The following is a 15,000-nucleotide window of genomic DNA, read 5'->3' on the forward strand; positions in this document are numbered from 1 at the left end:
TATCCTCAAATGACTATTAATTTTCAAATCGATTCAATCCATCAATTCTCCAAACCCCTCTTAGTCAATTCGGCGCCTCCGTTGCTGTTAGTCACAACAGGAGCTCAAACCACCGTGTAGCTGACGCCCAATTACGAAACGTTAGATTGAGACTAGAGAGTGTAAACACTCTCTCTTCTGAAGAGCCAGCTTCCACTGGAACATATTGAGGTTTTCGGTTTGACGTCCCCCACCTCCCCTGGTGCTTCAGTGGCACTCAGAGTGAATAAAGCTCAAAGCAGCGTACTGTGAACTAAAGCTCTCACAACCCAAGCACTCTTGTTCCCTGTGTTTGTCTCCCATTATCTATTAATATGGGCCTCAATCTGAAGTTGTCACCAGTGTAGCGCTCTGCTCTGGGGATGTTTAAGAGTGAGAGGCAAGCATTACAATGTCGTTGAAATTCAGTCAGTCAGTCAGTCAATCAGTCAGTCATATACTAGCAGCAGGTGTGTGCATTTGATGGTGAAGTAGAGGGTCCATTACAAATGAAGACAAGATTGGCTAGTTTACAGTACACTGTATACCTGAAGGGGGTTTTGGGGGATACATGCGAAAATAGAGATACATTGCTTGACTACTACACAAACCTTGTTTGAATCAATCCGAAATGGTCCTTCTTTTTGGTTTCACACAGGGCAGTGCTGCCTCAAAGGTATGACAGGTGAAAAAAAGAGTGTCAGGTACTGTAGTTAACCTGGGGTTTGAGTGCACATTCTTACATTAAGCGAAGAAGATTGATAGTGACCGCGTTGATTGGATAGGGCCCAAGGTTGTGTTACCAGACATGGTGGCCTGGAGCCATACTGGAGCCTCTATATAGGCTAGACTCTATAGTTCTAACAACTTCTCTATACTCCTTTATACTGTATATGTTATCACTGGCCCCCTCCACAGCCAGGAACCCTTCCAACCAACATTCGTCCCTGGGGAATTAAGCCTCTCCCCTTGACAGACTGGCATGGTTAATAAGCTACGCGCTTCAGGAGAGCTGTCTAAACGCTGCCATACAGGAGAGATAATCCCCGGCAAAATAAAATAAAAATCACTTGATCCTCTTTGCGACGGGTCTCGCTAATGAAATCAATGCCACCATCCATCCGGGGGGGTGGGCGATTACATGTGTGACATTAATGGTGACAGCGTGTACAACCGGGCCGGCCATAGCGCGTATGTCACGCGGAGGTAACCATGGCAACAGCGGCCGGCGGTTTTAATGTGGAAGCAGTAGATTAGGAAGTGACACGGGTGACCCCCTTCGTCGGCAACTGTTCCCGAGCAGCGTGGGAGACTGGTGACCATTAGTGTGTGGTAGTCTGTCATGGATAAGGCAGCTTCTTAGGGGGATAAATGATGTGTTCAGTTGGACTTTCTGTCACATTGCTGAGGAGCGGTTGACATCAGTGTTAAGCATTCTGCTGCTGAGCTCCGCCCGGCTAACTACTGTCAGGTGAGACGTTTCAGTATTCACAGCACAGCAGGCTAGTGTCTAAGGAGAGCTCTTGCATTCTTTTTTTTCTCTCTCTCTCTCTCTCTCTCTCTCTCTCTCTCTCTCTCTCTCTCTCTCTCTCTCTCTCTCTCTCTCTCTCTCTCCCTCCCTCTCTGAGAAGGAAGATGAGTTCTGGCAGAGAGGTGGCTGGAAGGGGCTGCTGGAGTCAGCTCATACGTGATTCACCGTATCAAGAAATGCTTAGATACAAATGAAGCTTCCTCTCTATATTGTTGTGTGTACACACACACACACACGCACACGCACACGCACACACACACACACACACACACACACACACACACACTGGACTGTACATACAACACACATAGACACTAATGAGCACACACACATACATGCACCCACTCACACAAACAAACACACACACACACACACACACACATACACACAGACGCAGACGCAGACGCAGACACACACACAAAAACACCACCACCAAGCCAGATTGCTTCTGAATCGAGGGCCTCATGTTGTGAAAACCACCTTATTGTTTTTCTGGCACAGCATGGAGTGGACATATTCAAAGACGTCTAAGGATCCATATTGATAAACACCACTGAGAGACAACACACCACACACTCTTTGTGAGACAGCTGTCTTGTTGGAGGGGAGCATTCTCCCTTCCAATTAACATCACCATTAATGCGTGAAGTCTTTATCCTACACACCTGATTCAAAGTAAAGGGTATGTTACTGTATGTTCAAATGATGACAATGTTTGGTAATTGGTTTAATTAGATTAGGTTAGATTAGATTAGATTCAACTTTATTGTCATAGCAGAGTACACGTACCAGACAAGGAAATGCAGTTTAGCATCTAACCAGAAGTGCAAATAGTGATATAAAACATGATATTAAAAAAAGACATGATATAGATTAGTTATGAGCTGTACAATTAAGATAGCTATGTACAGTATGGTATGTACAGATTAAGGCCATATTTGTAAAGGGTTTATAAATGTTTAAAAGTTTTTTTGGACAGTGTTTGAGTGCGCGGATGCTGTTATTTTGCACTCTAATGATACTCTTCAGGTCCAGCACCTCAGCAAAGTTTGATAACGGATGAGCGTGGTATTTTCACTATAAAGATTTGCTAATACAATTTCCCAACTTTGCAACCACTGTGCAACCATTGTGAATAATGTGACATTATTAACCACGTATAAACCCTTTACAAAAGTGACCTTAATGTAAAATGTTACCCAATGTTTTAGCACTTTAACAAACATGATGGCTTTCTGGGAAAGTTTAGGAAGTTCTTTACTAAAGTCATGAAGCAAAAGCGTTTAGAAACTTCTGACACAGTATAATGCAGCAGTTACTTCAGGTCTTGAAGGTCATCCAGAGGAGCATACGCAGTCTGCCTGTCTCCCCTCGTCCACGCCCTGGCAGACACATTTGTCTCTCCAGAGTTGTTTGTTTGCACTGAACGCCATAAGCTCTCCTCCCAATCCAAAAGAACTATGAAACAGGCACAACAGGCACAATTCTCTATTGACTGTCCTCATTATTACTAAATACAGTCGCACCACACCGAGTCCACCCACATCAATATTTCAAGCACTCTAAAGCCAACACTGTCACAAAAGAGTCCCAGCCAGGCCAGAACGACAGAGATTAGAGACAGTGAGAGAAATAGAGAGAGAGAGAGAGGGGGGGGGGCTGAAAGGATAGAAGGATAGACAGAGAGTGGGAGAGAGACTGGAGAGAGAAATAGAACACACAATGAGAGAGAGGGGGTGAAAGAGAGAGAGAGGGGGGGGGAGCAGATGGAGGGATGGGGATAGTGAGGAAAGAGAGTGGGGAGAGAAGGGGGGGCAGAGGAACAGACTTAGAAAGTGGAGAGATAGAGAAGAAGAGCGGGAGAGAGGAGAGATGGAGTGGGCCCAGCTTGGCAGTGATGTATCCGGGCAGGTTTGTAATGGTGATTATGGGTTTCTGTCTCTGTACGCCAGCTGAGACCCAGCAACACTGAGCTGCTGTGGGGATGGATGGATGGGCAGGCAGGCCAACAGGCGTTGGACAGACAGACAGGTGGACGGACGGACGGACGGACGGACGGACGGACGGACAGACAGACAGACACAGACAGACACAGACAGACACAGACAGACAGACGGACGGACAGACGGACGGACAGACAGACAGACAGACAGACAGACAGACAGACAGACAGACAATTAGGAAGGTAGACTGGCAAGCAGACAGACAAACAATTAGTAAAGGGGGAAAAAGAGTAAGAACATTTAGAGGGAGAGTGACTTGTGACTGGCCGAGAGCTATCATCATGTTTAACCATACGATGTGATGCCACTTGTGTATCAGGCACAGTGGCTTGTTTGTGCCTCCCATGAAACCAGAACACACTGCTTCACTCTCTCCCACCTCTCTCTCACATCTCTCTCTCTCTCTCTCTCTCTCTCTCTCTCTCTCTCTCTCTCCCCCTCTCTCTCTCTCCCTCTCTCTCCTCCCACTCTCTCTCCCCCCCCCCCCCCTCTCCCTCTCTCTCTCGCTCACCCTCTCTCTCTCTCTCCCCACACTCCCCCCCCCCCCGGTCTCTTTCTCTCTCTTCCCCCCACACTCTCTCTCTCCCTCCCGTCCTCCCTCTATCTCCCCACCGGGCCTATGCGTAATGAATGCAAAACGAGTTTCAGTGCCTTTCATCAGGCTGCAGTGTCTTCTAATGTTGCACAGTGCAGTGTCACTGCCAACACCATGCACCACTATTTATATGTGAGCAGGTCTAAACTGGTACATCCACATTCAGCTGCCATTTCCATATGCTGACTTTTGTCATAAGATGAACTCAGAACTCATGTCCAATAGAATCTGTATTACCCATTATCGCCACACTCGCCGCTCACCAGGCTATCCATGTGAATAAGAATTTGGTCAAATTATTCTAATAAGTAGGAAGTAAATCTTATCTAGTCTCTGATTGTTTCTTTATGAGGATAATGAAGGAATTATGAGGATGGGCTGTGGTGTGGACGTGTGCTCAGTCTGACTCCACTGGGGCTGTTAGTGATTATGCAATTAGTGATGTCACTGTCTATTACTTATTTGCAAAAACTCGATTCCCTTGACAGACCGACCAACTGTATCAGCACCTTCATTTGACCAAAGGATTTTGTCATGGTAACTACCACAGGTTGGGAAGAGACGTTTGTATGACTGCCTTTGTCTCAGAGCAATATCTACATTAATGATTAAACTGTAAGCCGTATGCTAATCCGTTAGCACACATGCTCGTCTGAAGACTGTGTGTCATAATACCATAGCAAATGGCACTGTGACACATTGAGCTGTAGAGAGAGTGAAGCTGTGAAAGGAGCTTCTAAACCGGAGGAGGAGTTGGTAGAGGAAGATAATGAAAATGGCCTGAAGAAAATAAATGGGGGAGGAAAATGAATTATACTAAACAAATTGCAGGGGAAATCACAAATAAATTACAGAATAATATTAACATGGGGAGATGGAAAAGCATATTTAAACTTCTAGATAGGGTATAGTTTGATGTAGTCAGGGTTTGAGGAGTGTCAATTTCATAATTTCCTTTGGAAGTTGTAACTGGACTGCATACGTACAAGATAGCAGACAAATATCCTCACTACTGTATTTGTTAAAAAATACTTAGAGGCAAAATAAAATAAATACTTAAAGAGGCAATCTGGGATTGGTACATCAATACTCATTCTTACTCATTTTTACTCATAATTTTCTTATAATAATTTATTAATTAATAATTATATATAGTAATAAATATGTATATATATGATTCTTTAAGAATAACTTATAAAAGCCTCATGATTCCAGTTCAAAACTCAAATAATAAGCTTGTTTTACTTGTTTTATGTAAATTTGTTGTACATTTGTAAATGTTACTTTGTTACTTTTATGTAAATGAAAACAAACACTATATTGCTTCAAAACATGGTAAAAGCAATCATTTCAAATGGATGGTCAGTCGTGGCATCCATAGCCATGTCTATCAATTTGAGAACGGTAACATTTCTCCAATCAGCTGTTTACAAAAAAAAAAAAAAAAAATCCCAGGATGCCCCTTTAAAAGTATTTGAGGTATACTCATTTCGGGACTATCCCATTAGTTCCATTGTAGCAGAAGAACCAAATCAAGTACATACTGAATGTAGTGTGTGACCATGGTCTGCCAGACAGTGTGAGTAGTGTGAGTATGAACTACATTATGATTCTGAGGACCACAATGTAAATAAACCATGGACTTTTTGTATTATCCATTTCCGATTTTATGTATGTACTTGGTAAGTTTTATGTATGTGTCCTTTCTTTTAAAATTGTCTAATAAACTAAACTAAACTTTAAAAAGTTCTTCATCAGTACACGGTCTGGCTGTGTTCACCATGGCCTCCATTAAAAGATTTGAATCACAGAAACTGAGAAGAGGTGGAAATGTCTGGGAGAGCTAATGGAATTTTACGAGTGAGCAACGAGGAGGCACTGGACTGGTAGCACGGGCCTGGCGACTGAAGGGGAGTTTCTGGGAAGGATGTTAATATAGCCCTCTGCTATATGCCAACATCCCATTAATCATTTGGAGTTTTCGTAAAGTTGCTATCCAAGCTGTTTAGATAGAAACGTCTTAGTGTAAACCAGGAAAGCCATTGAAATGTCTGTAAACTAAAACCACGAGTGAACCACCCATACTCAATTGACTATTTTCAGTTTGTTAAACCCTCACTAAAATGCATCATAGTGGAACGTACTGTAGAAAAGCTCAATAGGAGACTTTCAGGAATATGCTCACAGCAAGTAGACACATGATGCACTAACTACCAACCAGAGAGAGGTATGTCTAGAACAGTAATGACCCAGGTTGTGTAAATACCGCTAGGCTCCCATACACATTTCAAACCTCTCATGCCATCGTCTGAATATGTGCAGACACCTCAAACACACATATTCAGCGTGGGTAGGTGTCCTATAACCTTGAGGATATGTCACATGTAAAGCTGTCCATGACGTCAAACGTCATCAGTAACATTGGGCTGTCTATTTAGAGTCTGGGCGTCCTGTGGAGAGAGGATGGATGGTATACCAGCTCAGAGGCCGAGGACACGGGAGAACTTCCAAAAACAAACTCCCCCAAAAATAACCATATGGCAAAATACCTGAAGAGTGGTAGTCGGGGCATGACGTGGCAGCATGATGTCATAAATAGAGATAGGTTCTATCTCTGAGGAGTGAGTCATGCATGCTCCATTTATACACAGGTGTGTAACGCATTTGTGACACAGTCTGGTGAAAGGGACCGCATGTTGGCAATTCTCAAGTCACACATGAGCAAAAAGCTTCTTTAAAAAATAATAAATAGTGTTTTCCGGTTTTGCATATTACGAAAGTTGAAGTGTTGAAGAGCCCACTTGATATAACAAACAACAGTTTTAGGATCACTAAATACTTTTAGTATTTAAATACTTATACAAATACTTTTTTTTACTTTCAGGAACAGAGTGAATGTGCAATTATTCACCATTAGAGAAGATACAATCGTGGTGAAAATGCAGATATTTCCCCCTGTGATATTCCTGTCAGAAAAAGCATTATTAAATTCTAAAAAGCATGATTAAATCAAGATAATAGAGCAGTATCTCAATATTCACACAACATTTCACAGGTCACTTGACATGCCAAGAGTCATGCTCCCATTCCAAACCCTAACGAATGACTTATTTCAGGTGTTATGGTGTGTCTCATAGATATCATACTGTCACCCTGTGGTTGTATACAGTAATCACACTTGTCGCCACTGACAACTGTAGCACAGGGTCTATCTTGTTTTGGTATCCATGGTGATTTCTAGTATTGTTATCCTATTCCTACTACTGTATATTGTAGAGTGTATTTGAGACAAATAAACATCAACAAATCAAATAAAATCAAACAAATCAAATCAATCAAGGCAAATGTACAATGAGAGTGTCCCATGAAGTCCAGAATGATCTTCAACTTTCCCCCAACTAAATCTCCCCCTCCTCGGATCTGGATATTTGACATGTGGATGGATATTTGATACAATGTGTGTGTGTGTGTGTGTGTGTGTGTGTGTGTGTGTTTATGTGTGTGTGTGTGTGTGTGTGTGTGTGTGTGTCTGTGTGTATGTGTGTGTGTGTGTGTGTGTGTGTGTGTGTGTGTGTGTGTGTGTGTGTGTGTGTGTGTGCGCGCGTGCGGTCGTGCGAGCGAGTGCACTCGTGCATGTGTGTGTGTGTATGTGTAATACCTAAACAACACTCGGAAGTCTACTCAAGCAGAAAAAAGAGCTGTTTGCAGTACTGAAGATAAACCATTCCATCATCTGACATGTGGGGTTAATGGAAACATGGATCATCTCTTTAGCAAGAGTGAGACCACCCGGGAATTCATCCCTCATTGTTATGGCTAGCTGCTCAATGACATGTCAGGCATGTCATTCTATGAATAATGAAATATGCAACCAAGAGGAAATACTGAAGTTTATCAAATATTTATTCCAACCCTACAGATAAGGCTGGAGACAGGGTCATGTTTTACAATGAGCTGCGAGCCTCATCTTTTTGAATTCTGTATTCATCTGATCCTATGGGAAATAACAAAGGAGTCTATGGAGTTTCAGACTTGCAGAATGCAGTGACATTTACTGTGTCATAACAACCCAGGTGTTAGGTTGATATGACAGGCAAAATGATGAGTTATGTTATTACGCTCCATCCAACAGTCTTTCAATCAAAAATGAAATGATTTAAATGATAGGACACTAATATATTGCCTCAAAAGAAGATCGGAAATCTAATTTGGAATAATATGACTGTTATTAACGTTAGGAAAATAAATCTTCTGGGGAGTAAATGAAGTAAAATGGCAAATTTCATTACCATTCATAAACACCCAAATGTCAAAGGAAAGGATATATGACTCTAGGGTATTAAACTTATAAAACTTCACCCAAAATGTAAAATGAAATAATGACTGGGGCATAGAAATGCATACTGAAGACCTGAGGATGCATGTATTAGCCAATCAAAACATGTGTTCCTTAACAAGGTTATTCTAAAGTATGGATTGAGAGTCTTCACTTTTGATGTGTACTGTAGGCTACTGTGTACAATGTGAATACATTGCACATGGAAATCCGAGGTGAGTGTCTGTATCTAAAGTACCATTGAATGATGACTGTAACTCTCAGAAGTACTAAACAAAATAATATCATTGACATGAATGTAAGTTTATGTCAAAGGAAAAACATATTTGACTGTAAGAATTCATCCTTTCTGTTGGAAGCTAATGGCTCCTATGTTTATTGCAACATTAAAGGAGGACATAGCTGGACCCAGTTCTTATCAGCGTGCCTTCAGATTGTTGTGGTTCTGTACCATGGTCTAACCACAGTAGTCTAAATATAATGTCGCCTAAGTGTCCTACCTAATTTCACCTCCTTCCAGATCATGCATTTCTGTGTATTCGAGACATGGTGGTGGAGTTATTCTGAGAAAAAAATGTCTGTGAAAGATTGCATCTTCTGGACCTTATTTGGTTCTGTGGTTACAGCAAATACCGTCACCCCCGCCCCCCTCCCTCTGTCAGAGAAATCTTTGAAGAAGCCTTTTTGGTAACATGTAGCCAAGAAACCCTTTTTTGTTCTAAGAGTGTGCAGCCCTCTGATCCAGAACCTCGGTCCACGTCGCCACTCTCTGCTCTCCCGTCTGAAGCCGGCAGGCTGCACAGAAAGGCCTTCCGCTAGTCTCAGCCACCACAGCCGACATGCCAATTACAGGGTTATTTTTAAATTCCAGCTTAACCATGAAGCCCCCCAAAATAGAGCTTAAATAACATGGTGTCAGATAACCCTCTCTGCATGGTACTGCACTGTCGTAGGCAGCATGAGCCTTCTAAAGATGTTTGCCCTCAGCAGCCTACAGTACCCACAATGCAGCTGTACACACAAGCTACAGACTAGGACCAGTGTTGATGAGAGCTACAGCTGTGTAGGCACATCTGTGTACAGCTGTGTAGGCACATCTGTCAAAATGCCTAGATAAAATGACAGTTGCTCTGATGGTATGTGGGATCTTTCTCTTATTTCTGCTGAGATCTTCATATCATCTGCTGGTTGGTACCTTGTGGATTCATTGAGTACATGATTATCATACTACAGTGAACATTACAATTTTGATTCAGATGAACAGATCAGATCTACGTTGGACATTTGTCATACTGAGCTCATTAATGCATCAAGATTCAGGAATGAGATGGTTGACTATATTATGGCATTAACGCTCATAAAGGAATGACTAAGCCTAGTGGCACGGAACTTTTAATAGTGCCAGAGGCTAGGACAAAGAGATTTGGAGGATCAGCTTTTAGCATATATGCTCCTAGATTGTGGAACACCCTACCTGAGGGCCTGAGGTTGTCTAAAACTCAGGACATTTTTAAGCGTGACCTCAAAACCTACTTATTCAATGTCGCCTTTTGATACTAAGGGAGACATTGGACATTATAGAACTAGGATCACTAGGCCATTACACCATACTCGTGTTTTGAGATTTGTGTTGACAGGAAAATGGACCCGGGTGCTGATGAGGCACTGTCAGCTCCAAATAGCACCTAGAGCAGTACTGGAACCGGTACAAGGGTGTACCAGGACCACCATCAGGTTGTATTGCTGTCATCTTTATTGTCTTTATTGTGTTGTTGCATCATAACTGTGCTTAAGATTCTCTTTTGGCAGGACCTGTGACCATCCGGATACAGAACGATGCAAATATAACACTAAATTTATGGACAGTGTGTACGCCGATAATATGCAAGGAATTTTTCCTGGATACATGGTGTACAGGTTTTTGCCCTTGCTTGCTTGCTTTGTGCCGGTGGTCCTTGGCCTCCCCTTGGGGACCGCTGGGTACTGGTAGGCAAACTGGCTAGTAGTCGCTCTATTGGTAGAGGGCTGCAAGGGAATTTTTCCTGGCTACATAGTATACAGGTTTTTACTTTTGCCTGCTCGCGGCTCTGTCAGTATTGATTGATTGATTGACTGATTGACTGAACATTTTCATTGTGTGAAGCGCATTGAGTTGCATCTTGTAAGAAATGCGCTATACAAATAAAATTTGATTTGATGATTTGATTTGATAAGCCAACAGGGCGTTCTGTTCAACACAGACATTTGGTAGACGGGATGCTTCTCCCAAAATGAACCCGTTTGCTTCCAAGAACCTAAGATTTTCCTTCTGAAACCAGCCAGCTGTAACGTGATGGAAAACCTAAAAGGGTGAGTCCACCACTCTCTACTTCAGCAGAAAAAAAAGAAAAGAAAATTGAGGCGTAAGCACTTTTTCACCAGAGTCAACAAAACTATGGAAAATCCCTTGCCAAAGACTGAGTCATATTTCTCTGGCCTTCCAGACAGCAGATATATCAAAACACCGGATCTCTCGAAAGAGTAACGGCAAAGAAGACCTTCTAAGCATCAGTTGGCAGCTATGTTGGCCCTTGGCCTATGCAACTTTATCCAGTACACATTGTACATTAATTAATGTCACGTATTCTATTATATCATAACTATACAAGGTATGAATGCACACTTATTACACTGTGTAAACCAACTCCAAATCAATATGAACACTGCATGCAAAACATATGTGGTCAATATGTTGCCATTGGCAACATACACACACACACTCATGTATGAAATTGTGAGGATGCAACAAGAAGACTTGCAGAAGTTTTCTACAATGCTATTTTTTGTATTAACACTGTTCAGAAGCTAGAAACAGCACATGGTAGGAGTGACCTAATTTACAGTGGAGTTCAGAAATGTCAATAATTATTTGCCGCATATCCAACAGAGCTGGCCAGTTTTTAATTAACACTGTCCAGAAGCTAGAGACAGCACACGATATGTGTTATCTGATCTACAGAATACTGAACTGAATACTCTGAACTTACTGAATACACTTTTCAGTGTTCAAGTTTCAAGTTCAGAAAGTTCGATAAGTTTTGCTTTGCATCCAACAGAACATTGCCTGTGGTTTCTGAAAGACGCCCTCTTGTGACACAATCAAAGTACCCAATCTTTATCCGTACACATTTAACAAACAACACTGTACTCACTGTGTTGTCTGCTTGGGGCTTTTCAAACATCCTCTTCAGGCTGTCCAGAGGAATGTCAAACCTCTCAATGGTCTTGCCGACCTGCTGGTCCTCTCGGAGCGTTCGGTCGTCCGTGGCGTCTGTCTGTGGGCCAGAGAGATACGAGGAAACAGAGCCTGAGGTCGCAGACTCGCCACTCACCACCTCCTCTCCATTTCCTGATTGAATTTCCATTGTTGCAGAAACCGTATCCCTCCTTTCCTTTAGTTAGGCGCTCAGAAGGGAAGTCTATTGTGTGAGGTAAAGGAAAGAAAGAAAGAAAGAAAGAGAGAGAGAGGGAGAGATAGAGAGGGAGAGGGAGATAGAGAGAGAGATGGAGAGAAGTGTGTGAAGTTGAATGGGGCTCCCCTCTGTTGTGCTGTGACCCTGTGACTACTCTAGACACAGCAGGCAGACAGATGTACAGCAGAGTGGCTGGCCTCGACTGAAAGTTTGAAGAGAGAGAGAGGAGAAAGAGAGAGAAAAAAAACTGTTTCCCTGTGAACTCATACACACACAAGCACACGGGTTTGGGTCTTGGATGCAACCCACAGTAACCTCATCTACATAGCTATGTGGGGGAGACATTCACAGTGAGTTTTTGGAGTGTGTACAGTATGAGTGAGTGAGTGTGTGTGTGTGTGTGTGTGTGTGTGTGTGTGTGTGTGTATGTGTGTGTGCGTGTGTGTGTGTGTGTGTGTGTGTGTGTGTGTGTGTGCATGCGTGCTTGCGTGCGTGTGCGAGAGAGAGAGAGAGAATGCATCTGTGTCTTTGTGTGATAAGTATTACTACTTGTCATTGAATTAAAAGTAGTAAAAAAAAAAAATAATAATTTCTAATTAGAAATTGTAATTAGAATGACATTTCAATTATAATCCTATGCCTTGACTAATGAGTAGGCCTATACAGAGCGCAGAATGCCTGCAATCTCAACTCCAGCAAACAGAACTTCTCCCATAAACACAGATGGTCCTATTAAATCAAAACCTGAATTCAAATGTTTTCTCATGGTACAAACAAAAAGCACCTTTAATGTTATCTTGGAAATCAGGACACCAGGAAACCCGGAAACTGGTTGTGATTAAAAAGCCCCCTCCTCTGGTAGTAACACCCAGGGTGACAGGGTCAGGAAACAGGAGTTGAGACCCTGGGTTGACAGGCAACGTGTCCACCCTCTTCGCCCAGCAACCCCAGACTCGGACGGTGGAAATCCCATTATTCCAGAACAAATCATGGAAGCCCTGCAACAATGAACCTCTTGGCACAGCTGCCAAGAAGATGGCTGTTTTACTGCTAATGTCTTTAACGCCAACAGCCCTTCCTTCTAGGGAATGTTTTCCTGTGGTCGGTACTGTTAAAGGTTTCATTTTTACTTCAAGTCTAACTGGAGCTCTAACTGTTCAAGGATGAGTTTCACAAATGCCTCGTAGCTAAAGTAGTACTTTTACTTCTCAGTGGAATATTATCTTAACGTAACAAATTTCACAAAGAAGATTGACCTGAAAAACACTGATTTTGCCTTGGTAACTTTCCTGCAGATTTGCAGCTGGGATTTCTTGATAAATTAAGTACTACTTAACTTTTGGGAAACTGACCCCTAATCTTTTTAAAAATTACTATGGAATGGAATTTCTCGATGAGATCATATATACAGTACATTAACCTATGAATAATATTATCTTGGGAGTTGTTTGACCTGGTTTACAGAATGACATGGACAACTAACTGGATCTCAGGTAACGTGAGAGTTTGAGTAAGTGAATGAGAGAGAGAGAGAGAGAGAAATAGGGAGAGAGAGAGAGAGAGAGAGAGAGGTGGGCTCTTGAAAGCATCCAACCCTATGAATTGCAGTCACAGCTCAAGACCCCACATGAGGGACGAGGCAATTAGTGAGTCCGGTCGGGTCAGTACCCAGAATAGAGAAAGGGATACAAAAGGATAGAGAGATAAAGGAAGTACCAAAGAAAGATCAAATAAACGTAATGAATGAGTGGCCATGATTGCTGCATCTGATAGTACTGAGAGGACATAGTATAGCTCCATTTGAACCTGTGCGCAGATACATTATTCAGTGAAAGCCAAAGGTATGTGTGTCACTTTCAGCTGGATCCAGTTTCTGCCAGGGGCACTCAGCTTACAGGAGTTATCGCTTCCTCTCTCTCTCTCTCTCTCTCTCTCTCTCTCTCTCTCTCTCTCTCTCTCTCTCTCTCTCTCTCTCTCTCTCTCTCACACACACACACACACACACACACACACACACACACACACACACACACAGTATTTGGATTCTACTGTAATATCACCATGGGAAATTTGACCACCTACTTTATGGCCCTCTTTATTCCCATGAAGAATAGTAAAAGTACATAGTCATGAATCAACATAACTAAACAAGGTACCAGAACATCATATAAGTTGGTCCAATAATGTGGATCTTTGGACAGAAATCTGAGACAGTCTGGTGAAAAGGGCCGCATGTCAGCAATTCTCAATTCGCACAAATGAGCAAAAAGCTTCTTTACAATTTTTTAAAAATAATAATAATGTGTTTTCAGTTGTTTTGCATATTACAAGTATTGAAGAACCAATCGATATAACAAACAACAGTTTTAGGATCACTACATACTTCATTCATACTATTCACTGCCTCGTCTGCCCTAGGCTACTGGGTAAGTGATACATGGCTTGTAAAGCACTTTGAGTTGCAACGTTTGCAGGAAAAGTGCTATACAAATAAAAGTTGTTATTATTATTATTATTCATAAACAAACGTACATTTTAGAACGTGTTCAAAAGCAAGGTGTGATCATCTAATTATGTGTAGTTATGTGTTTTAGCATGTTGATGTTCTATCAGCATGTTGTGTTCTATAAACATGCAGTTTAGTGCTAGCCTACTAGCAGCTGTTCTGTGTGTGTTTTGATTCAGAGCACATTTCTCCGCTATTTGGTTTGAAGTGTACCAACATTCATCAAACAAGTACAGTATATCTTCTTCAACTATTTGCTGAAAAACAGAAACATTACCAAGAGTAATCTAAGTCCAGCGTGATACCAAGCCTTAGGTTAATGTAATTAAGTATGGGCCGGTTTCTGGACCTAGATTAAGCCTAGTCCTGGACTTAAAATCATCTTCAATGGAGAATTACTATCGAAAATGTGATTTAGGCTTAATATGTGTCCAGGAAACTGTCCCTCTATCTAATATTTATTCGATTTATTAGTCTTTTACTGAAGCGAGTCTGGCATAGAATATGCAGACATGGCCCTTTCCTGACTCTCTAGGTACACTGTAATGGCAGTGTGTCA

At 42.0% G+C, this 15,000-nt stretch overlaps 1 protein-coding gene across 1 annotated transcript in view; it reads right to left on the reverse strand.

The window, feature by feature from the left end:
* xirp2a (xin actin binding repeat containing 2a) overlaps positions 1–11,887 on the reverse strand; it is a gene marked incomplete at its 5' end in the record, with an annotated part of 38,512 nt that extends 26,625 nt beyond the window's left edge. The window contains one exon of the mRNA XM_080527333.1: positions 11,675–11,887. Coding sequence (XP_080383459.1) covers positions 11,675–11,887 — 213 coding nt within the window. The remainder of the gene's footprint in view (positions 1–11,674) is intronic.
* Positions 11,888–15,000: the final 3,113 nt, after the last annotated feature.

Source organism: Nansenia antarctica (assembly GCF_963989245.1).
Source record: "Nansenia antarctica genome assembly, chromosome: 3".
NCBI lineage: Eukaryota > Metazoa > Chordata > Actinopteri > Argentiniformes > Microstomatidae > Nansenia > Nansenia antarctica.